The 25,385-nt window shown below is 35.1% G+C and overlaps 1 protein-coding gene across 1 annotated transcript in view; it reads left to right on the forward strand.

The window, feature by feature from the left end:
• Positions 1 to 322: 322 nt before the first annotated feature.
• The window catches only part of RBFOX1 (RNA binding protein, fox-1 homolog (C. elegans) 1), a gene marked incomplete at its 5' end in the record, with an annotated part of 102,290 nt that continues 77,227 nt past the window's right edge, over positions 323 to 25,385 (forward strand). Inside the window, 5 exons of the mRNA XM_009698766.1 lie at positions 323 to 466; positions 3,330 to 3,383; positions 8,934 to 9,026; positions 10,700 to 10,760; positions 16,636 to 16,689. Of these exons, the coding sequence (XP_009697068.1) occupies positions 323 to 466; positions 3,330 to 3,383; positions 8,934 to 9,026; positions 10,700 to 10,760; positions 16,636 to 16,689 (406 nt within the window). The remainder of the gene's footprint in view (positions 467 to 3,329; positions 3,384 to 8,933; positions 9,027 to 10,699; positions 10,761 to 16,635; positions 16,690 to 25,385) is intronic.

A 25,385-nucleotide genomic window follows, 5' to 3' on the forward strand; every position in this document is an offset into this window, starting at 1 on the left:
GTTTCAGCAGCCTTATAATATAGAGAGACATATTTATTCATGATGTAAAAATAGCTAAGAAAATCAACAAATAATAATATCCTTATTCTCCAGTTTATTCCAAGTACACATTAAAAATATCACTGAAAATATATACTGTTAGGACAGATGCAGAAATGGCTTTGATTTTCATGTATTTCAACTTCTGGTATTCTTCAGTACCTTTGAGCAGATTTAACTCCATTTTAGTAATTTTTTTTGAGAATTTAAGCCCACTACTTTATATTGAAAATGGCAGAAATGCTTACAGCGTGCTTTGCTTTATTTTGCTTTACCCTTTTAGCAGACAGATGATGCAGCACAGACTGATGGCCAGCAACAGACACAATCTTCTGAAAACACAGAAAACAAATCACAGCCAAAACGGCTTCATGTCTCAAATATACCATTCAGATTCCGGGATCCAGATCTTAGACAAATGTTTGGTGTAAGTAGTCATACTTTATTTATGCTTTTTTGTATTTACATTGCAATAGGTATTTTATATTATAGGCAACTATGAGAGCAGTATCTCTGATTTAGGCTGTTTAACCATTTTCAGTAAAGATTCTCTTTTCATTTATTTCTAACCAAACATCTGATTTGCCAGTCACAACTGGGGAAAGAAATTCTACTGATTCTTCTGTATGTGATGCAGATGGGTGTATTCTATGTCTTGTGTTGTTTTGTATGACATTCAAAAAAAAAAAGCTATCTACATTGACTTAAAATATTGAATAAAAAAATTCCTGCTGTACACATCTGGATTTATATGCCTGTGTTTATTGATTTTGGAGAGCATGATGTAAAATAGTCAATGCTTGACCTTATGAGCAAGGGACCCAAATCTGTAGAAGTAAGACATGGGCTGAATTTAAGCAGGAAGTCCAGGAGTAGGACACTTCACCCATCCCCACAGGTATTGTAGGTCTGTAAGCTTCTGAAGTTTTTGCCAGTATTTTTCTATAAGTCTCTCAATTTTTGCTTTTACCCAGGCCGTTAGCTACCTTCAAGTGCATTGGCTGTGTTTCACACGTCTCATATGCGCTGTCAATTCTAGGCTCACAACCATGAGAGGTTAGACTGGGTTTCTTCTACCTGCTCCAAGAACTCTTAGGTTTATTTTGAAATGTCACTAAATAAAATCTAGAAGTAATACTTGATCAGCTATTAGAACCCAGCTTTTCCTTTTCCAAGTTAGTACTTTTAAGTATTTGAGTTACTGTTGCTTTCTTATTTCTGACTCACTAAAACTTAATTCTCTTCTGTGTTATAGTTTGTTGTACAGTGCAACATCAAGTACTTCATGGCACTGTGTATCTTTCACGTTCAGTTCAGATTGTTAAGTTTTTCTAACGTCTTTGTATGTAAGTTAAGACATTGTTTTTTTCAGTAATTATTTCTGTGAAGTGAAGGGAACAGTCACTGGAAAAGAATCCCGGTACAGTATTGGGAAATGAGAGTGACTGTTTTGCTATATCTGACTTGCTACAAGTAACCTCCCCTAAATGCAGCTTACAGCTTCTGCAAAATAGCAGAAGGCATAATAATTAACCCTCTAGAGAAAAATATGCAAATTTATTTAAATTAAACAAACCACTTAAAATAGATGGATTTTATTTGAAAGTACGTTAAATGAAAGGATTTTTTTTTTTTTTTTTAAGGATTGTAGTAATTTATAAGTGAATTAAAACTACATTTCCTTTCAATATTTCGAAGTCTTGGGTCTCAAAAGACTAACGCTGGAGAATGGCTAGAGTTTTCCAGCTTTAGAATGACTTGGTAACAGTAAACTTTTAGCTTCTGAACTGATAGAAAAATGAAATTTTTGCAAGTGTGAGCTGAAATATCTGATATGAAATATGGTAACGCTGCATCATGACCACATTGTACACATAATAGATGACCTTTTTACATGAATAGAAATGCAGCAGAGGAGGGTTGTTTAAACGTTAAGTCAGTGTCTGCATATAGGCTAAAGTTGCAGTAAAAACACTATTTAGATGGTGAATGCAAGAACATAAAGTAAGCCAAGGGATAACAAATGATGGTTGATTTTACATAACCAAGTTGAAACACTTTAATAAGCTAGAGAAGGAATACTGTCCTTTCTGGCTTGTAATTGTTTATTATAGCTTAAAAGACTGGAGTATAGGCTCATTTCTGCAGTTCCTTGGACTCTTGTTAGATTACAGTTCATTTGCCTGCCTCTAATTTCTGCCTTTTTGTTTAATATATTGTGTCACTTATCAGTGACACACTCAGCTAACACTGATCCATACTGCATGAAGTAACAGAAATGACCCACTGATACATTACAATGTCACATCACAAAACATGTCATATCAGAAAGTGTTCTAACTAAACACTGCCCGAGTCAAACATTTATTCTCTTACTAGGGCAAGTCCAGTAGAGCCTTTTTCTTAGAGATAGCAACTGTGGTCAGGTTTTGTGTGTGTGAACAATGCCTAGATGATTGTGAGTGCTATTGTAAGGTCAATAGGTAATAACAGTTATTACTAATATTATAATAAAAGTGCAGTTCTGAGCAGGGAAAAATCAAGTAAGCATCCATTGTAGTTTTCCAAATTATACTCTAGTAAGACAAGAATTGCTTAGGGAGTAATGGTTATCCCTTTTCAGCAAGGGTAGAGAGAAATCCTCACTCCTTGAAGCCAGCAACAAAACTCCCAGCTGGTTTAACCTTATTCCTGTAAAGCAGAAGTAATGAAACTCCTTTACCTGCCCTGGAAAAGAGACGGAAAAAGTCTTCTTAAACAAAGGGTCTTCAGAGGGAAGGGTGATCAGAGGGCGGCAATGTTCACGCAGCCGTTAATCCTGTCTTGTTAGTGATGTTTATTGCACTACAAGCAAAGTAACCCAGTAGCATGTTACATACCAAAAAAAGGTGATGGCAGCTGGACTGGATGGATCCCAAGGAAGTAACCTACGATGTGCAAAGACAAAATTAAAATAAAAAAAATAAAAAAAAAAGAAATTTGGGACTTTTACTTCACTGTGATCACAGTTTAATGATGATTTCCTCTTTGTCAGGTGGTTTCAGTGAACTTAAAGTTCATAAATGCATATGTGGAATGATTGTGACAAGCTTAATGATACGTACGATTTAGTTGTAATATTTATCAGGCTCCTCTTCAGTGTGTCTTTTTTTGGTGCTTGACTATCTTTGATTTTATATTCTTTAACTTTTTTTTGTGGTGCACCATTTTCTGAAACAAAGATTTGTAATGTATATGATAGACGTGTTGGAGTTATCTTATTTTCATGTATCTTTTCTATTTCTTTGCAGCAATTTGGTAAAATCTTAGATGTTGAAATTATTTTTAATGAGCGAGGCTCAAAGGTAAGCAATTTAATTCATCCACGGATTTTTAAAAATTTGTTTAAAATATTAATATGAGTATAAGGAAACAACTGCACTGCTGTAAAAAAATTATGTCTGAAATTCTATGTTAGTGAAAACAACTTCTGAGCTGTCATTTGGTTTCCTAAGCAGCATGAAAATCATTGGACTCATTTTATATCTTTTAAAGGGGGTAATTTTAGCTACTACAAACTGTCATCTGTTTTATGGGAATGTTGATTTCTGCTGTCTTTATTCTTTGAGGGTAATTATCTTGTTTATTTTAAAAGATGAGTCCATACTTGACCGATATTTGTAGGGAGTTTTGTATTAGTACAGGTATTCTTTTCCCCTATTGAAATGAAAGATGATAATGATACCTAATAACTATCCTCTTTAGTAATTAGCTGAGAAAAATATGTGATTGTTCCAGATTATCTAAGTGCAGATGTTTTCCTCTTTAGTTAAAGCTTCAGTACACCAACCCTTTGAAAACAATCTATTTTAACATTTATTTGATTAAAAGAGTTCTTATTGTATTGCAAACGTTTAATTTTTTTTTCTGAAAATTACTTTGCCTTAAATGCATACTTCAATTAATTCAGTATTTAAGAAATAAAGTAAGATAGAATGGCTGTGACTGCATTAGCATTGTTACCTGGTGCAAAACTGTAGCCCAGTATGTTTCACCTATGATATCAGTTGCATTACATAGGTTTGCGTGTATGTCATATGCATGGTATCTTTTTCCTTTTCCTGCTGTCAGACACACTAGAAAGTTTATCCACCAACGTTTCAGTCTTCTTGTAACTCTCATTATCATTTATTATTAGCGATGGAATTTTTTTCTGTTACAGACATATTGTAATCTGTCATTTTTAAATAATTAGACGTATCATAAACATCTCTTAAATCAGAAATATTTTAGTTCTGTTAATTTTTCACTTAATGTGTTTGTATTTATATTCTAAACTGAAAGACATCACTTTTTGTTTGTTTGTTTTTTTAATAGAATAGCTGACATTTCCTGGTTTATATTACAAAATTATTCTGACATTAGTTAATTAGTAACCTTGCCTGCTAGCCTGAACCCAATTGGAACATTTACCACTTTTTCAGTAAACCACCGAAATGTACGGAATTCGGTGGCTTAGAATCTTCTAATCTGGCTGAAATATATTATCATTAAATTATGACTGTTCAATAGTGTTTGCAAAAGATGTTGATTGTCCCGAACCTGCTCCTGCAGGATAGTAGTATACATTTCAAAAGACATCTCACACTTGCCACCTTTGATTGGTTCTGTTGAAGATGGAGTGGAACTGAGTACCCCTGTCGTGGCGGTGGTGGTGGTTTGCACCTTTGTTTAGCCATTAAATCTTACACATGTAGGACTTTTAGCCACCATGTCTGCATCAGACTGCATAAGTATAAAGCTTTCTTAAAGTATTTGGGGGATGGGGTGAGTAGGTATTTCTGAACTGAGTTTTTTTAATAGTGATTTTGCAATAGTGAAAACATCCCAGTGCCTTGTGTGCTAAAAACAAGCTCCTAGAAAGGATTTCACAAGGAAGAGGTTTTCCTAGGTAGGCTCATAATGTCACTACCTTAGTTACACACTTTATGTTAGAGACTCTAAGACCTATTCTCATTAAATACTTCTCCACTCTCCGGTGCTGTGTTGGTGCCTCCAAGCTGGCTCCGAGTAAGCTGCTGAAGATACCTAAGGCAGTTCTGTGATGCATCTCATTGCTTATGTATGCTGCTTCTCATCTTGTTTAGAGTTATTTCAGGTACGGCTACATAGTATTCTGATTTGCACAAGTACCCTTAGATTCTCTCAATTAAATAAAAAGTTAAAAAACAGGATTAGGAATAAGAGGAACTTTAATTTTTTTTTTAATCTGATAATTTCATGTCCATTCTGTAGGATTTAAGATGCACCAGATTAAAGTCCCATTCCTGGCAGTGCTTATCTATGTTTTCATTAAATCCCTCTGAAACTGAGAGGACTACTAAGTGGTGTCAAACTGAGTACAGGTAAAAAAGTTTGCAGGATCAAAATTAAAATTTGTTTCTAGCTGCAGTTTGACATAAAAGAATTGCTAGAATTTTTTTTAGTTTCTGTGTTTATTTCTTTTTATTCTAATAATTAATGTTTAAAATGATTCTTGCAAAAACAACAGAAGTAAGCTCATTTTCATGCCATAGTAGTTTAAAAAAATGGAACTGCATATTAAAAAAAACGCGGACACACCACCATAAAGTATAACCCAATTTTGCAGAAAGGAGTCTCTCCATAAAAGAAACCCTAAAATAATACAAGTTTCATACTACAAATTTCTGTTTGTTTAGGGGCATAATATTAATTACAATAACTTTGCTAGAATTGTATGGCACACTGATGATTTTTGAAACTCTTCTTTTTATAAGAATTGCAAGAATTTCAGTATTGTTTTGGTGTTTTTGACAAACCTTTGCCAATTCTTGAAGCTCTTGGTTAAAGTAATGTTAAAACCTGCTGGTAACTTACCTTTCACTGTGTTTACCACTCATCTTGGAAAGACAACTTGAACTATGGCTTCCATTACTGTGCACATTTTAACGCTACTCTGTTGTTTTAACACTGAAGCTCTCCATGGAGCTGCAAATGGCACTTGGCTCAGACACAATTGCAAGGCTGCAAAGATACAGGAATATCAACAAGTACCATTTTTTTACAGTTGTAAATTAATGCTCTGTACATCTATACACTACATATATACTTTCATAAATCTGTGTGTATACGTATTAATACATATCTAGTATATATTATATCTTTCTTCAAATAAGAGCTCCAAAGCGCCTCCTAAATTAAAACAGAACCTTCTCATGTACTAACTTGACTATTATTAAATCATTTGACAGACCTTAAAAATAAAATGCAGAAATTTACATTACCTGTTGATAAAATATATTGTACGCTAAGCTGAAGTAACTGTTGAATCAGCTGCATATAAAACTAATGTTAATGTGTTTGTGTAGATATTTGAATGTGTGATGAATGAACCTATGTTCTGTAATTTTGAGTTTCTGTGTCAGCAAGGTAAAATTAAAGATTTGCATAAATAATAAGAGCTTAATTTAAATAGGTTTAATTATGAGAATAAGTACAACATCACAAATTAAAAAATTACAATAAGTATTCTTTTCAGAATCTTTGAAGTTCCTGTCTTATGTTGGCTCGTGGCTCTACTTTATATCTTTTTATAATTTTTTAATATAATTAGGTTTTTATCTTTCCCTTTAGTTGTTTGAAAATAATTAACTGGTAGTGCTGTGAGCTAAGACGACTCATTCAAAATTTTGACCAAACAATTCCCACAAATGTTTGTAATTCTGAGAAGGGGCAGTTGTTCAGCAAGGAGGAGAGGGGAGAACAAACAGAATTGGGGGAATTTATGCTGTTGCGTGGAGTAGACTCGTTGGATCGATGGTTTCAGTGATGTTTTCTGCTGTGAAAGTTTCTTAATGGCATCTTAAATTATAAGCTTTTTCTTACAGAACTTTTAGAAGATGAGAAGAAGCAGTTGAAGAAGAAATAAAAGTTGAAAGTTGGGGATGGGTTTAGGTATAAGAAAAGCCTATGCGGGCATCTAAAACATAGGAATTAGTACTGAAGGGGGGAAATTTACTTTCAACACTCCTGGTGCTTTGGGGAAAAGAGAGTTACACGCTCAGTGTCTTGTGACAAGTGAGGTCGTGGCTTTATGCTAAAATTGTTGGAGGGTAGAGTGGAGAAAATGTGTGGAATCAGGTGTTTTGAGAATGGCTTCAGCCAGAAGTGGAACTGCTGATAGAGCACTTCTGAGCTTAGGCTTCAGTGTGGCTTTAAAAGAGAGGGGAAAAAAAAAAAAAAAGAGCAACAGACAATGTGTTTAAGCTACTTTGAAGAGAATGGAGCATAAACTGCTACTGTATATAAACATCACTTTCTGTGTTGTAAACTGGCATAAATAAATGTGTTCTTTCAGTAGGTAAAATAACCCAAATAACCTGTATAATAATCCTGATAGTTCCTTAACATTTTTTATTGATTGTCAATTAATTAATTTTTTTTGTTTTTCTCAATGTTTGGTGTCAGTTTTGCCTTAGTTTCATATTTGATCTCCTCCTTGTATAAAATGTATAAATAAATATCTTCCCTTCCTCTTTTTTTTTAAAAAAAATCATTCAGTCATCATGTCCATAGTGCGGAAAGTAGGTTGGTGAATATTGACCACAAAACTTAGCAAATGGACTGGAGAATGAGGAGTCGTGATGCATGGCTTATTACTGAGGAGCAGAGCAGAGGAAAGCTTGAAGTCGTAGTTCAAGCTAAAGTAACAGTGAAGAAAAAGGTTGTAGTAGGGCTTCAAATACCTGCAGCAATGCCTATATATAAAGCAGCCATGTATGACTTGCAAATGTTTCTTGTTACAAAACACCAAGGATGTAGAAGCTAATTTGTTTGGATAACTTTGGGAAAGCATGCAAAGGCATCGTAGTGCTAATGTAAGAATTACTTCAAAGGGTTGGTGTATGTTTCTAAAATGTTTTTCGATGTCTGATTTTTTTCAAAAATATTTGCCGTTGTAAACAGTGTTTAATTAACTTACCACAATAAAAAGAATGTTAGTAGGACTGGAAATGTTTGTTTAGCCTAATATTATAAAGAAAAACTTTTGTCATAAGCAGAATTTTGTATTTGTCAAGTATTCTCCTGTCCCACTAAGACGGGATTCTGGAGTTTTACCAGTTGCATGCTCTGTATGTGGAAAGTAATATACATAAATAGTAAATGAACCAGTTAAACTTATTCAAAACGTTTGCATTTTTATTCCTTTATCAGAGTTTCTTTTTCTATTCACATCATGTGATTTTATTTGATCTGTTAATACAGGAAAGTTTCTACTTTGTTCAAAAATTACTTTTGTTTTGTTGGTGGTTTTCTTTTCTTTTTTCTTTTTTAAAAAAATAAGTAAAGGCTGTATAGTTTGACAAAAGTTTAAGTTACCCTAGTGTTGCATGGGAACAATGTTTCTTATGATCACAACAGCATGATTAAGTAGGCAATGTTTTAGAGTATATTGACATTCAGTGTTGAATTTTGTGCACACGTTTTTTTATTTCGTTGAGATATCTGCATGTCATTAAAATGTGGTTCATTTTCTTTTCTCATTAGTTCATTTTTTTCTGTGTGAAGACACTGTAATTTATTTTAATTTCATTTTCTTATTGTTAGATTTATTTTCCTCTGTAGTGACATGTAGAAAGGTATTTTTGGTATCATTCTTTGAATTTCTCAGACGGTATTATCTAACTGATGACAGAAAAAATTTGTTCACATTTGTCGCTTATTTATTGCACATCTCAGTACAATTATAATTTTTCTAATTTGCATGTTACAGAAATGAAGCAAGGACAAGAAAATATTAAATTAAAGAGAGAGAGAACATAAGCAAACAAGTGGTCATTGACTGAAATAATAATGTGCATGTTGTTTTCCCCCCTTCTCCCTCCTGCATGCAGGGATTTGGTTTCGTAACTTTCGAAAATAGTGCTGATGCGGACAGGGCGAGGGAGAAATTACACGGCACCGTGGTAGAGGGCCGTAAAATCGAGGTGCATGTTCAAAATATTTTCCTTTTCATCTTTTTTATAAATGTCTGCTTCACTCTCATTTGTTGTTTCAGATGCATCATTGGTGTCTTCTGTGTGCTCCCCTTTCCCCTTCCCATTGTTTATATATATATTTATATATAAAGAGAGAGAATCTGGCCTTACTTGGGTTTTTTATTATTATTTCTTTTGTAATTATTATTATTATTATCATTATTGCTGAAAGGTGGATGACAATTGAAAAAAAAATGAAAGCTTTAATATTTTGAAGTTATTATTTTGGATGTTTTGTAAATCAATGGGTGCAGTAGATTCCAAAAACCAGCCAACAAAAAAAAGAAAAAAAATTGAAAATTGAGAACAACAACAAAAATAAAAGTGTGACAGACAAAACAAAAACAAACAAAAGGTTGGTTTTTTTTTTGTTTGGTTTGGTTTTTTTTTTTTTTTTTGCTGCAGGGTTGATGCGGGATCCACAGTGGCTTTCAAAAAAATTCAGATTGGGAAAGAAGCATCCTAAAGATGTACAAGAAAAAGCAACAAAGCCAGACTAGAGACAGATCGATTTTAACATTTAATTTTTAATGAAATCATCAGGCTACTTTGGCTGGATGGCCTGAGCCATTCATATCTATTAAAAAATGAACACAAATGCCTTTTAGTACCACTAGATCCCCTTCAATACTGCCTCAGTCGTATTTGTTAGAATAAAAAAAATACCAATTGAAAATGCTGTCGTCTTTTGAGTAAGATGTTGCATATTTTGCCTTTTCATTTTCCCCCTTCGACGGTAGCGCTTAGGGCCCTCACCAAACTCTCAGTAACCATGGTAACTGTATACATACCCATGCTGGCGATGGTGCTGAATGGTAAGTGGAGAAGTCCATCTGCCGTTTCACGTATTTAGCGCTGATATACCACGTGAATTTTTTTGACTTGTTGTATTAAGTTTTCTTGATGCTACATTTTTTTCTATATTGGTACGCCTGTAATTGAGTGTACGTTTTAAGCAAGCCTGGGAGGCACTGATTGGATTGAGGATATGACTTCGTGCACATCTTACTCAGATTGTTAACTCCATATTGTGTTAAATAATGCACCCTCTTTTTATCCTTTTGTTAGCTGTGATTTTAAAGCTTGAATGATTTTGTTAATTCTTGCAATGAAAAAGGCTCTTGTTCCAAGTGTTGAATGCTAGATGTTGCTTTTCCAATGGTACTTCTCTTCTAAAGGGTTATGTTGCACACTGCTAAAATTCGTTTGTCCCTTTTTTTGACGTTTTCTTTGTTTCCTTGTACCTTGTCTCTTTAACTCCACTGCATGTTCCTTCATATAATATTTTTTTCTGTTTTGAGTATTTATTGTATCAGTGTTATCATGGAATACAAGCATGCTTTTAAGTCTTAAATTATGCAGTACCTTTTAATTTGCTTTTAATGTCTTTTTATTAAAGTTTAAATGATATGATGTTGCTTTATTGAAATGATTTGTAAGTTAAAATGGTTATGAAAGTAAATGTAATTATAAATAGTATGATTTTGTTATGCACCTGTTGCCTTCTATAAATTAAATTGCATTTTATTTTTACATTACTAATAGCAGTAATAATGCATGCATTTCATAGTAACATGGACCCTGCCTGTAACCCTTTCTAATCCAGTGTTCTATGTGCTTAGGTAAATAATGCAACAGCACGTGTAATGACAAATAAAAAGACCGTCAACCCTTACACGAATGGTAAGTGCATGAGATCTCAGTGCTTTGTTTTAATGTCGATGCATGTGGACCCTCACGCTTCTGCTGAATGGGTGGACTCATCTACTCATGAAGTGTCATAGTCTGCATCTCCTTGGGCTCAGGCTTTGTCCAGTGACCTAAAACGTGATACGGCTGGGCATCAATTCCGTCTGTGTAGAGTTCAGCTAATTCACAGCTATGTAGGCATAGCATGCATCATTTTGTCTGATTGGAACCTGACTGTTTAACCACAGTGGCTTTTGTATAGGAAAATATGCCTGATAGGAAAGCTTTATGCTCTTCTAGCTTTGCGCAGTGTTAATGTTGCAATGAATGAACTAATCTGAGGATTCAATTTTGCTTGGATGATGGAGGTAGAGACACCAGTAAGAAGAATGTCTCTGTCAGGCATGAGATACTTTTTAGTACCAAGACAGTCTTCTGTGTCTTCATTCCACAATTTGTTAGAAGTAAAGGACCAACTCTAATTGGGTGCTGCTTCCAGCTTTTTTCCCCTGGAAAAATCTAAATTCCAAGCTATCTAAAAAATGTAGTTCTAGTACTGACCTTAGTTGGTATAATGTTGTACATTGATGATAGGAAAATAATCCATAGACATTTGAGAGGTTTGGAAGCAATACATTTTAAAAATGTTTCCTTTGGCAGTGTTTGATTGTGTGCTTGAGTTGTTTGCATTTGCTAGTTCAGAAAATTCTAACAAGTTCCTAGCTCAACAATGTCAAACAGTAATACATCAATTGAAGTTAATTGCAATTACATTTTCCAGTTTTACTAGACTGTGTAGTTATTATTTGCTTTTCAATTTAATTTAATTTTTCCCATCCAGTAGAAAGCAAATGAAATCTGCATGTACATCAGTAAAGGTTTCCACAGGTAGATTAGACTCTTTTCCATTTTGAAATACAATGGATCTTATCGTCTATATTTAAGGTCTCATTAGAGGAGTTTTACTAAAACCCAGGGCAAACAGTGGCTTTATTTTTTTTAATGAAAGAGTAATAATTTTTTCCTACTGCACTAAAAATAAAATACAGTGATGGTTTTCATTTGAGATGTGATAATTGAGCTAGTTAAAATGATCTAGAGAAGAAGAGTCTGAAATTCCTCGTGCTTTCTCAGAGACTATTTTCTTCCTCATTTTGTATGTAAATGTGGAACTTGGCAAATGATGCAGATGGGAAAATCTCCTTCATTTTTACTGGCTTTAAAACATCTCAGTGAATCTAGCAGAAGACACACGAAGCTTGACTGGATCACATAAGATTTTGTTGCAATAAGGAGCTAAATTAATTATGTGCATATGATACTATGACCTTTGTCTGCTATATTGTAATGATAAAAGGATAAAAATAGTTTTGTTATAAATGATGATGTATATTTTGTATTTATATTATCCTAAGGCTACAAAACTGTTTAATTAGCAACTATCATGTTACATATCAGCACATCCAGTGCTGAAGGAAGGGAATGCTGGAAAAAAAGATGTGAGATTTTTAGGAATCTGGTTTTAGAGGAGGTTCACCTCTGTGTCCTGCACTGCAGGATTACTTAGGTCATACATTGTTGTTTATTAACATCCAAACCCAGAATGATGAAAATCTGCTAAGTGGTTCCCACTTGAAGTGTTTTGCCTGTCATTTTCTATCCTGTTCCATCTGGACTAGATCTCACAGAAGTACGAAATATCCTGTTCAGTGCATAAAAATTAGCATTTATGTTTGTGAATCTATACATCCAAGATGTTGCATGTAGGATGTTCTTTTGCACACCTTTTGATGGGTATCTACCAAGAAAAACTCTGGTTGTAGTTCATACATTTTGAATTTTTTTTTTACTTTTTTAAAATGTCTGAAGTCCCATAAAGTAAACACACAAGGAGAATCATGATGTTCTTGCATAATTATTACAAGCGACAAGGAATGAAGTGTAGACGTGCAAGGTGCTTCATTTAGTTTAATCGGTGCTTGTATTATCAGTCATCCTGACATTGCATGATTCTAGATATCATTTTGTCAGGAATTAGCCAGTGCTATAGCTGATTATCAAAGATTATTGTTGTCTAAAGTAAAGGTCTCATCTTTTAAATAAAATATAAGGCTAGTTTTTCTGTGTTCTTCTGCAAGCATATTAACGTTTGCAAGATGCTTCTGATGCAGATAGCCAGAAACTTTTTGTTTGCACATGCGTATCTCTTCAGAACCACTTCTTTTTTAATGTGTGGCTTTATTTTTCGAGAATATGTGGTGACTGACATGTTATTGGCAGGTATTCAAAACATAGTTGGGGCACGTGCTGTATTGTATGAAAACATCAGCCACTAGTATTTATTGTAATTTAAAAATAAGATACACACTATTTTGTCTTTTATTTCTGAATACTGTTGGTTGTTTGATAACAGGGGTCACGTAAATATGATTGCAAAAGTCAGTAGGTTTTAAAGCACAAAAACCTAGACTTTTTTTAATATATGCAGCTTCATTCAAATAAGAGGTTTGCTTTTGTGTTCTAGATGGTTTTTGAAATAAGTATACTTTCCAGTCACTTTTGATGATTCCGAAAATGAGAAGCTAATAAATGCTCAGTTGCCAGGAGGGCTTTTTATGTGCAAGTTTGTTATCAGACAGGGTGATTTTGATGGCTCACCTCATGTGCTTTAGAGAGAGAACTGCCTTTTCTTTGCAAATAAATTCAGTGTCAGGAGTTCTACTTATTGGCAACATTTTTAGATGTTCTAACCTATCCTGTTCACAGTTATACTCTCTTTGGATGCCCATATTGCAATTCAGGACGCTCATCCAGGTGTTGTAGGAAATAGAGAATTATGTGCAAGTGGATTCAGAGGACGGCAGCAAGGAATGAGGAACATGAAACAGAGATCAATAGAGGGATGAATACATTTTAAAGTTTATACTTGCAGTGCCTTGAATTAGAGCCTTCTGTTGATCTAAACTTACATTCAAAATCACAGCTAGTGACTATTGCCACAGTTAAATTCCCTCCCACTCCCCTTTCCTCCTCCTCCCCCCTCTATACACAAAGAGGAGGAAAGCAAACGGTGTCGCAGGGCTTTTTTCCCACCACAGCATTTCTCTGGCCATGGGTGCCTGTCTGGCCTATGAAGTGAAAATAATCCTCTCCGCATTGCTCTGCCCCACTTTCTACGAAAGCTTGTTACACTGTGCAGTATGATTATTTCCTTCCCTTTAGCACGCTTAATGTGCATTTCTTTGGATGACTCTACAGGGTGGGGTTTTGGGGCAGGCAGAGGGGTGGTTTGTTTCCTTGTTTGGTTTTTAAGTTTTGAGCTTTTATAGTTTCAACTCGAGGAGGAGATTAATATTGTGACAGTAAGTAAAAAGGCACAAAATTACACCCACTGCAGAGAATTTGCCTCCTCCGGGTGCTGAAGTAGGGTTACTTGGCAGCTGCTTGCTCAGATGCATCAACTACTATCACACTTGATTAACCCACACAGCTATGGGCCAGCACATTGCTAGCTGACAAGATAAAGTTAAGTTTAATTACTGTTATTTTCACGATGAATGAAGTATTTCCTGTGTAAGCATCAAAAGTTAGATGAGACAGCCGTCACTGTGGGAGAGGTAAGGAACTGAAATATGAGAGTGGCTTTCAGCTGTGAAGAGCAATCTGTGTCTTCCAAGATTTTTTCTTTCTCTCAGACAAACTGTGGCACTGTTAGTGTAGCTTGGAAGCTGAGAGGTGTCTGTCACCTTCTTTGACAGCGAAAGCTGACAGATCTGAAATTCAGTCCAGTCTTTCATTTTGGATGGTGTTGATCAATGGTCTTTTGAGGAAGTAATGAATTTGAAATATTAAATATTCCATAAGCTATAAAAAGTCAGATTTTTACTGAGAATCTCAAAATGTGGATGATTTTCTATCACACAAAATTTTGCTAAGAGTATCTGTTATACCACAACATTCCTAAATATAATCCTGTAGTATGTAAAATTGAAGGGTCAGATAAAAATCCTGTCATATTTTCAGGAGGAAAATCATTTTAGCCCTTCTTGGTTGGCCATTTTTCAGCTTCCATTGCTGTCTTTCAGATATGTATAGCAACTGCAATTACTTCTGCAGAGCAGAATGCATGCAGTGCTGCTCTTTACTCGAACTTCTTAATGAGTTGCATTTCAAAACCACCCCTCACCTCTGTTACTGAACAGTTAATTACTGGTAAATAGTTACTGTGCATCGGAAAGAGAGAGCAGTAATCTTAAAAGGTAGGAATAGTTTTGTGTTGTTATTGAGATTTTTGTATTGCACTTTTTCAGTCTTATAATGCAGTATGGGTTTGTGGTCTTCCTCTGTGCTTTTGCATAACATGAGATGGCCAAGGCAGAAACAAGCCTCAATACAGTTTACATTTAAATTCTTCTAATCTTGACTTTTCTGATTTTGAAAAGCCTTGTTGTCCCTCTCTTGATTGTATTTTGTTTCCAGTGGCATAGTTATAGGATCTATTTAAAGTACTATAGCTCTTGAGTTTAAGAGATGATTTGCCTCAGTTTTGGTGGTGTGTTTTTTTTTTTTATTCCCATTTACAAATGGTGCTTCCCACTCCTCTGATTCAAATGTGCTTTTGGAAAACCCCTAATTTTTCAGTCTCAGTAGTTCAGGTAATTGTTCAAACACTTTAAAAAAAAAAAAAAGTAAGAAAGTATGAGTGGGGGGATGTTCTGTGGAGTTTGAAGTTAACTGGGAGCGGATCCAGCTGGCTGAGCAAAATACAGTGATAAGCAGAACATTACCACAGCTGAGAACGCTAATGAATTTACCAGTGTTTTCTCCTGCTGTCCTCTTACCCCTTCCCCTCCCACTCCTTCAGCATTGTTGTCTTTAGCATCACATATGCTTTGGGCACAGGCCCTGTTTCTGCAGCGAGCCGGTACACTCCGGGCTTACCTGGAAATGCCGCGTTGGGTATAAAGAGGTGACGGTAGTTATTTGGTGTTTGGCCAGACCACGCGGTACAGAGTGCCTATGGGTTCTGTGCTTTGGTTTTCTGCCAGCGGTGGGAGGACAGTGATCGTTTAAGACAAAGGCAGCGACTGCATTTGTACCACTTACGAGCTTTGCAGAATGTGACTGCAGCATTTTCTGACACGCCGGCTGCTATGTAGCAATATGCTAACAGCACTTACCAGGTGTAAGTGCCGGCGGTACCGTCACTTTTGGTGCGTGCCTGGCATTGTCCTGTTTTGGTGCGGACAGTCTGATACACAAATGCAAGTGGAAATAAAGTCTCTGGCATTGGACTGGGATCCCACAGCACGCAAATCTCTTTCATGTCACAATAGCTATTTCCATACAGTGCCTATGCTTTCGTTTTTCCCAGACTAGAATCAAAATGTTCAGATTATTTGATTGCCATGTAACCTACACTAACGCATGCTTATCGGAAACATTTATGTCCAGCAAATGAGCTGTTTTGGCCTTTCTGGCTTGTAACCAGAGAGTTAAAGCAATGAAAAAGAGCTGATCTGCTCTGGTACTACCTGATACAGGGATACCTGAACTAGTTCTGACTTAATTCCATAATTTAAGGGACTAAGTCAATGGCAACTGTGCACTGCAGCCAAGGTAATTCACCTGATAATTTACTCCAGTACTACATGTCCAAAGAATGCCTTGCTTCAGTACTTATTTCCATACTTCAGAGGCTGATATTAAAGACCAGTAATCTAAGATGCCTATACAACTTTCACTAAAATTACCTTTTTTGAAGCCATTTTATCTGTATGCCTCTATATAAAAATAAAATTTAAAAATTGTTATTATTATTATTACTAATTGCAATATTAACTCAGTTATGTTTTTATGTTTGCTGCAGGCTGGAAATTAAATCCAGTTGTTGGTGCAGTTTATAGTCCAGAATTCTATGCAGGTAAGGATTATGCTATAGTTGCCCATGCCGTATTTTATTTTAATATTCTTTAAAGCACGCAAAAGTACAGAATATATGTTTGGTGAGAGGTTTGGTTTCTTTGTTTAATTCGCATTATCTGCAAGTCATTTATGGATTTGTGATGCAGGATTTTAACAGTTACCTGGGCATGCAAAAGTTTATATAGAAGATATATTAATACCTTTTAAATTTTATTGGAAAGTAGATAGTATAACATGAAATATACTGCAATATCCCAGTCTTACATGAGATTAAATCTATATTTTATTTTATTTATATTTTATTTGTATTTTATTTTATATTTTAGTACGGTCAATTTCCTCTAGGAATTATTTAAGCCTAGTGAGCAACAACAACAAAAATATCTATCTATAAATATATATTTTGTGCATATACATGTGCATAGACACACATAAGTGTAGAACATCTGTGTTCATAATTTTTTCGTGAACATTTTTCTTTAAATTTTATATTTAGCTTTTCAGTTTATTAAAATTTCTGTGTTTATAATCTATATTATATTTTGAGTCTTCACTGAGATTGAATTCTGATCCTGGTTACAATTTGGAGTTAATGAGATATAGTCTTTTTCTACTTGAACCCAGTCATGGCTAGCAACAGCTTCTAAATGTGCTTTAGCAATGGTATTGAAAACAAACATGGTTGTACTCCAAAACCCAGCTGATTTCAGAGGAATTTGAATTCCACCCATAAACATAATCATTAGCAAGTTCAAAAAAAGCTATTTTTTGAAAGCTAATAATTTACATCTAAGAAATAATCACTATAACTCGACATGTTTCTAATAGGTAATAAAGTTGCCTTCGTTTCTTAGGTTCACAATCCTATATGAGTCTTCTGTGACTTTCATGGGAACCTCTGGATATTTTTTAGTTTGCCATTTGGATCTGTTTTTCAGTTGTCTCAGTGTGTGTTTACCAGATACAAATACCTAATCATGTTTTAAAAACACAAAATTATTTATCCATTGTCACACACTTAGGTAACTGAAGATAAAGAGGTAATTGTAAAATACATTCTTTAGAGTAAGTAAAGAAGAGATACTAGGAAAGCATTTTTCACAGATGGTGGTTAAGCATGGGGAGAGGTTGCCCACAGAAGCTGAGGAATCTGCTTTCGTGGAAATATTCAAGCCTCTACCAGACAAAGCTGAAAAACTTTCCTTAGTTCAACGGAATTCAAGAGATAAAAATTGTTAAATAGGACTCTTGTTATAAACAGATACTTACTTTACAAAAGCTGCCTGTAATACATCCGGTGCCATCTACTAAGATAGATAAAAATGCTCCAATTAGGGTATGTGTTATAAAAGTGGCACAGTATAATAAAAATACGAAGTTGGCATTCATGGAATTGCAATATTTAGCGTAGGCAGAATTTATTTCCTTCCTTGATGTATGCCTGCATTGAAAACAGGAATTTAACATTGATCTCATTTGAGTACTTAGTGAACCAACTCTGAACCTGCATAAATTAGAAAGTCAGAGTTATTAGTCATTTTATATAAATGACTTTGTGTTAATGACAAATATAATAATATTCCCATAGAACAGTAATCAATTTTCTAATACGTATGCAGAATTAACAATCTGACTTATAATTGTCTCATGAAGTAGGGCATGAAGAGTTCACATAGTTTGTAAATTAAAATCAATATTTTCAATCTCTCCTGAAGGTAATTTTCCTAATTTACTGGACTTTTCCCTAACATTTATTTTGTCTTTTAATTATAAAATGGCAGGTTATTGATTTTTTTGTATAACCTCCTAAAGTCCCAAGTGCATTTTTATTGCCAACACAAGGGAGGTGTTTGCCCTTCTTAATGAGAATCTTTAATTACCATTAGAAGAGTATTAATTTAATTTTATGAATTATGACATGCACTCCACCACACCTATGCAGAAAGTTCTATCAAGATACTTCATGTATTTCAGATTTTTTTTCTGTTTATGCATGCAGTTTTGGTTTTTTTAAATGCATATCAAATATCAAATGCATATTTTCATAATTGACTAAAAGATAATTTCTTCTCAGATATTTAAACTTTATTTTAAGCAATTTAGTTAAAAAGAGCTTTGTGCAGATCTCTTAAAGTCAGTCGAAAATGAAACACTAAAAGAGCAACACAGTTCTTACATGCTGTAACAGAATACTACGACATATCTTTCCTTTTGTGTCCACCCCCACCATCTTACTTGGAGAAGAAGGAATTGCACTTCTGAAGATTATAAAATGAGAAATGCAATTTTTAAGATGGTCAAAGTTCTAGTTATTTGGTTTAATTAGTGTCTCCAACACTGTCATGTTAAAATCGCACCAAGTCTTTCATAGTGCAAGAAGTTTCTTTAGCTCCTAATAAATTATGAAAAATTTGGCCACTTCTGAAATAAAGATGATACATTTGCAGAGAAACTGTTGATTTAAAGTACCTTTAATCTTCATAAATAAGTAAAAAACCAGGAGGTTATACAAAGCTGTCAGGATGGCACTGATGAATGGCAAATTCACCCATTTCTCAATTGCCAGTGAAGACACACGCCGCAAGGCTTAACCGTATTGTACATCATATCTGCCAACTCATTTCTGTGATTAAATATTCCATCAGTGCAGGCTATAAGGCGGTAAAGCTTAACAAGATTCATAAGATGCACCACTTGAATACACATAACTCACTTCCTTGGATAGAGAGCACCCCGCATGCAAAAGAAAATTAGAATTGAGTTAAATTACTCCATAAGACAAGATCAATAGAGAAAGGAAAAGATCCCCTAATGCAATGCAAATCCAAGATATAGTTATGTCCTGACAACTTGAAGCAGACAATTAAAGTCAAATAGGGAGGAACGCAATGTAAATCAACCCTAAAACCTTGAAGATAATGGTAAACTGTAGGACCAGTGACATGATTGTTATAGCTCTCCTCTTTTTCTGAGTGTACACTTCTGTAAAAGAAAATCTTTATTGAGGAAACGCATGACAGCTAAAAATGGAGACTATAAGATACATAGCAGGTGCACAACAGACGCTATATAAGTAAAGTATTATTTGGGGACTGGAAAATACTATATATTTACAAAGCACTATAGTTTTTTCTTCATGAGTAGCCCTTCTAAGACTGTTTTTCTGACTTTGAAATGCTCATGCTGTAGTTTACAACACTCGAGAAACATGGCTATTTAGGTCACGTGGTAGCATTAATATGGATTTCCAGTGACATGTTCACAAAGTGCAATTTGAAGACTGCTGATGTAATTCCGAGGCCTAGCAAGTCTCCCTAACAACTGCCGACTGTGGAGGTGTTGGTGAGCTGGCTAACTGACACACGTCCTGCCCTTCCCATAGGTCAGCTGGGAGGTCGTAAAATGACATTTCTTAGGAAAAAAAAGGACAGTGATTTTTTTTTTTTTTCATTTATAATTTTCAGCATTTCAGAGAATTCCACTTTTCCATACATCATAATTGATAGGTAATTTTTTTAAAAAATCACTTATGTCCACATAATCTCCTTCTAGTAAATTAAAGGGTACTATTTAAGATACTTTTCCTCCTTAGGAGAAAGAAATGCTTAATGAAGTTATCATTTCCATTTCAGCTTATCTTTTCCAGTAGACTATTTGTCAAGCTCTTAGACAGGTCCTAGTGAGGAAATTTGTAAGCAGCGCTGCGTGATTTGTCTCACAGAGTCTTCATGTAGACTGGGACAAATTTTTCATTTTTTTATATATCCATCCTATTTTGAATCTATCCCATAGTGACCCACAATTTTGCTATGTTAAGCTAAAGTCTCTTATCCTCACCCGTACACTCACCTCTGTCTGGCAAAATACAGATTGGCAGTTTGGTTTCTTTCCTAGGAGTACTCTAGTACTTTCTTACTGTGTTACATTCTTTGTTTCTGTGGTTTGTTATAATTTTTACCTTCTTATTTATTTTGATATAGTGTATATTTTATCTGTATTACCTAGCTTTCCTTTCAGCCTTGGACAGTCTGAAAGCAAAGTTCTGTGTTGTTCCTTTCAGTTATCAGATCTTTCTTTTTTTTTTTCCTCTTTTGGTTTTTGGAATGATGAATTTTTCAACAATATCTTGCACTCTCTTTAATGGAATGTAGAATATTGTTGCACTCGTGTTACTACAACAGGTCAGTCCTTTAAAGCAGATAGCTTGAAACACAGAATCATAGAGTCATGGAATGGTTTGGTTGCAAGGGACCTGGAAGATCATCTTGTTCCAGCCCCTCTGCCATGGGGGGTAAGGCCAATTTAAAAGACTTTCTCCTTGTAAGTGGCAGAAAATGTATTTTAGGGCACTTATTTGTTGGAGAGTCTTCTTTTTGAGAGTTCTAGTATGTAAGGTGGGGGAGAAGAAGTTACAGAAATTACCTGGAAATCTAGTGAATCTTCCTTCAGAGAACATTTGAATTCACAGCGACCTATATGAGAAAATATTCTTATCTGGTCATAACCAACAAACAATATTTCAAAAATTTCAAAATGTAAGTTGGCAGTGGAGAAAGAAAGGACTTAAGACTAGTGAAGAACCATTAAAACAAGTCATGGAGCATAGCTCAATGGCATGTAACAGAGATCCCATTCTCCTTTTACTTAAGTGACTAATTACGTATTATTTTTCCTGCATAGCCATGAAGTGCTAGAAGTTTTTCAGAAGCTAGTTTCAAGAGTCATCCCACGTAGCTGAGTAGTTGTATTCGCTTCGTAAATAATCTTAACCCAGTGAGTACTGTTGTAGGCACCCAGTTTCTTGGCAGTTAGTAGTTATCATTCCAAGGTGGCTTGGAAAATTTTCTCCATGAGTTAAAAGAAAGGGGAAGAGCTTGTGCTTTTTGACTCTTTTGTATGCCCTCAGAAGACAGAGAAATTTTAGATGCCTGCGGCTTTTTAGCGTGCTGTGGATTTGGAAGCTAACAGTATCCTCCAAGAAACAGATTTCATAACAAACTTCCTTTCACAAGTTTGTTTAAAACTTTTAAACATAATGTTATATATATAGTTAAGCAGTGAAGAAATGCCATACTACTATATATATATATATAAACATGCACTTAAATAAGAGGAATCCAGGGGAAGAGAGGATTCCTGTATGTTTGCTAACACTAATTCTCTTTGTTCATGTCTTAAAGCATCTATTTCTGGAGTGTAAGAGCACCTGGGATTAATTTCATCTTTCTAGTGTTTCTCTTTGAATTTAAATGACTCTTGCATAAGCTCAGCAAATACCCTAGGAACACTTCTCAGTGAAGGTGTTTGGAGTTCGCAAAGCTGAATTATATGCTTGCACAGCAATTCTAATCCTAGGGTAAAAGTTCACTGTATCATGTCTGTAAAACATAATTTTGGTCAAAATTGGCTGTCGGTCACTATATAGATTAATTCATTTTACAGTTTGGTTACATACACTTAGATTTGAATTTAGCCACTGACTACGCAGATTTTCCTAAATAAACATATTCTCAACATTGTTAGCTAAACAGTTTAAGTAATTTTCTAACTACAGAAAAATTAAACAATTATTGTTTAATATTCCATCTGTAATATGTAGATGCTCCTTATCAAAGCATAATACAAAGCTGGAACTGTTGTTTCAAAAATCATAATGTTAAAATACCATCATACAAATGATGATATCCTGGTTAGATTAACACCACTGATGACAACTAATGCATTTCTAAAACTTCTGTGGAGCTGTTACAAGCCATTATAGTGGAAATACTGGTTTATGAAAGATTAATAAAGCCAGTAGAAAAATGAAATTCAGCATCTGTACTAGCTATTTACTCAAATCTTCCAGAATTAATTATGCCTTATGCTACATTATAATGAGTTTTTCATTAAAATGTATACCATCATGGAAACTAAACAAGGATTATTCAAAGAGTAATGCCAATGACTGTTATTTTTTGAAAGATTAATTTAGTTAATTGGCTATACATTTAAATCTGGAGCAAGGTTAATCGACCTATATTTATCATTGTATCGAAGTCTGCACATTTTAAAGAGAAAATCACAGGTACTGTCAATATTGCCCTTTTAAAGATGTTTCTTCTGTTTGGATGTATATTTAATAACACAGTATACACTTAGACTTTGATACTGTTCCTATGTGATCTCTAAAAGAAATTCTATACACTTGATTATTTCATGGTAAATCTTGAACTGTGGATAGAGCTTTATACCAGAAGATAGAGAATGGCTCAGAAGGGACTTCCTGCTGCTTCAATGTAAAAGTCTGGGAATTTTGACCACAGTTTGGTATAGAGAAATCATTTGATACTAGATTATGATGAATTTGTGCACAAATAGAATCTGGAAAAACAGAAACTGCCTATTGCTGAAAGCTGGAGTTCTTTCAAAACAGGGGAGACAAGATATTTGGGGCAGGTGTTTGGATCTGCTTGCTTGTTCGTACAGTCTTGCTGAGATGTAGGTCTTGGCTTTTCTGCAAATCAGCCTGAGTTAATACTACTGAGGTATCCCACCTGAACTAGACTTCATTAGGTGACTACACGGCAAAACCACACTGACCCTGTCTCACTACTTGGAGTCAATGGATTTGGAGTTGTTAAGTGTAAGTTAGTGCTGCATCCCCACTATGGTGCAGTATCAGCAGCGTTATACCTATATACTTTGTACCTATCACCTCTAGGTGAAGTCAGATCAGTAGTTACTGTATATAGACAAAGCATAATCTGAGATGACAAAACAGTGACAACAAGTGGATAGAGATGGCATGAGTGCAAAGCACAAAGTTGAGGCAGGGAGGCAAGGTGAAGAATTGTTATATTAGCTGTTCTGGGATGGAAAAAACATGTAGAGATGAAGTAATACATAGAAGAACATGAAAAGTCTATTTAAATAGGTATTGTAAAGAAGGAGGTAGGGCCAATAAATGGCAAAAGTTCTCTAGCATCTGTTCCTCCTGTATGCCTTGCATGTTTTTTTACAAAGGAGTAAGGTGCCTTTCCTTGTTCTGAGGTCCTATCTCAAAAACCTGCTTTTCCCTTTGAACTGCTAGGTAATAAATTTCCTCACTGGTAGCTTTGCTGCGTAGCACTTAGGAAAATTTCTTGTTTTCTTTAGATAAACTTGCTCCTCTTACAATGTCTGACCCAAAGATAAAGCAATGTGTATGAGGTAGGCTTGGAATGATAAATTCCTGTGCATAAGTAAGCCTAAATTCTACTTTAACACACATTCTGTGAGTTGGCGGATGAATACAGGACCAGGTGTAATCATAATTAAATGTGTGATTATGATTGCAACTTACATGATTTAGTACCTTATTCTAGCACTGAACGCCATGTGTGTTAAATGTATGTTACAGTTAGCTCATGGGAGGGAAATCCACTGATCATTATTAAATACACAGAAGATGCTTTGGGCTTAGGAAGTCCTTGAACTGCAAATGGTTGGAAACTAGGATAACACCTGTAAGAAGAGTATCGTGCTTGCTGTCTTCTTGTACTTTGTCTTAGGCACATACTTTTGATGATATTGAAAAATGTATTTTTTAAATTATATTCAACATGTCAAAATGCCACCCAAATGACAGCAAAACGATTGAGACTATAGAGGCAGTGTGAAGACCACATTCTTGCATTACAGTCAATGGCCACCAAGTTAAAGTATTCAGATTGCATCTTGACGTTTAGTTTCGTAGTCAAATGATCTGTTCAGCTGAGAGTTGCCAGCTACTCAAGTCCTGCTCATCTCAGATATATACCTTTGTTTAGTTAAGGCTGCTTTTCTTTGAAGGAGCACTTTTCTGTAGTCCTGCTCTTTTCCCCAGTGAGCTGGTATAATACCTTTGAGCAGCCCCCACACAGTTCTAGCATAATCATTGTGGAATGCAGTGGTGATCATACTCTAATCTGGACATTTCACACCCATGAAATAAGATTTTTGACACTGGATTGCACACTTCTTAACAAAATCATAGAAATGTGGGTTGGGACTAACTGCTGGAGGTCATGCAGTCCAACTTTCTTTCTGAAGCAGGATTAACACCAGTGCTAGATCAAGTGAGCCATGAATTTGTATACATCTACGAAGAGAGATTTATGATCTTCTTTGGGTAACCTTTTCCAGTGCTGCAACTGCCCTCCTAGTGTAAAACATTTTCCTACTGTTCAATGTAAGCCTCTCAGGCTACAATTGGTGGCCATTGACCTTTTGTATTATCATCTGCTACCATTTCAATGAGATTTTGGTTCCATCATCCTTGTAACTTCCCTTCAAGTAGAGAAAGCTATTAGGTTGCCTTTTAACTTCCTCTTTGCCATACTAATCAAGTTCAGTTCCCTCAACTTTTCTTCACAGGACATGAGCTCCAGACCCCTGCCCATCTTGGTTTCTCTCCAACATGTCCTTTCCATTTTCTTCACATTTCAATTGAACTGGAGTGGCAGTAGATTTAAAAACTGGATGCAATATTCCAGATGTAGTCTTGCCATCACCAAGTGTGTGTGCGTGTGTTGGGGAAATAACAGCAGCTCTTGGTCTGCTGGTCGTGTTTCCATGTTTCTCCTAATTTCACCTAGTATGCAGTTTGCCTTGTTTGTGTAAGCGTTACTTTACTAAAACAAAAGAAAACATTCTGATCAAGCAGGATTCGAACTTCTTGTATGTTTGTTCAAA

This window comes from Cariama cristata, unplaced genomic scaffold, assembly GCF_000690535.1.
Source record: "Cariama cristata isolate BGI_N322 unplaced genomic scaffold, ASM69053v1 scaffold2650, whole genome shotgun sequence".
Taxonomy (NCBI): Eukaryota; Metazoa; Chordata; class Aves; order Cariamiformes; family Cariamidae; genus Cariama; species Cariama cristata.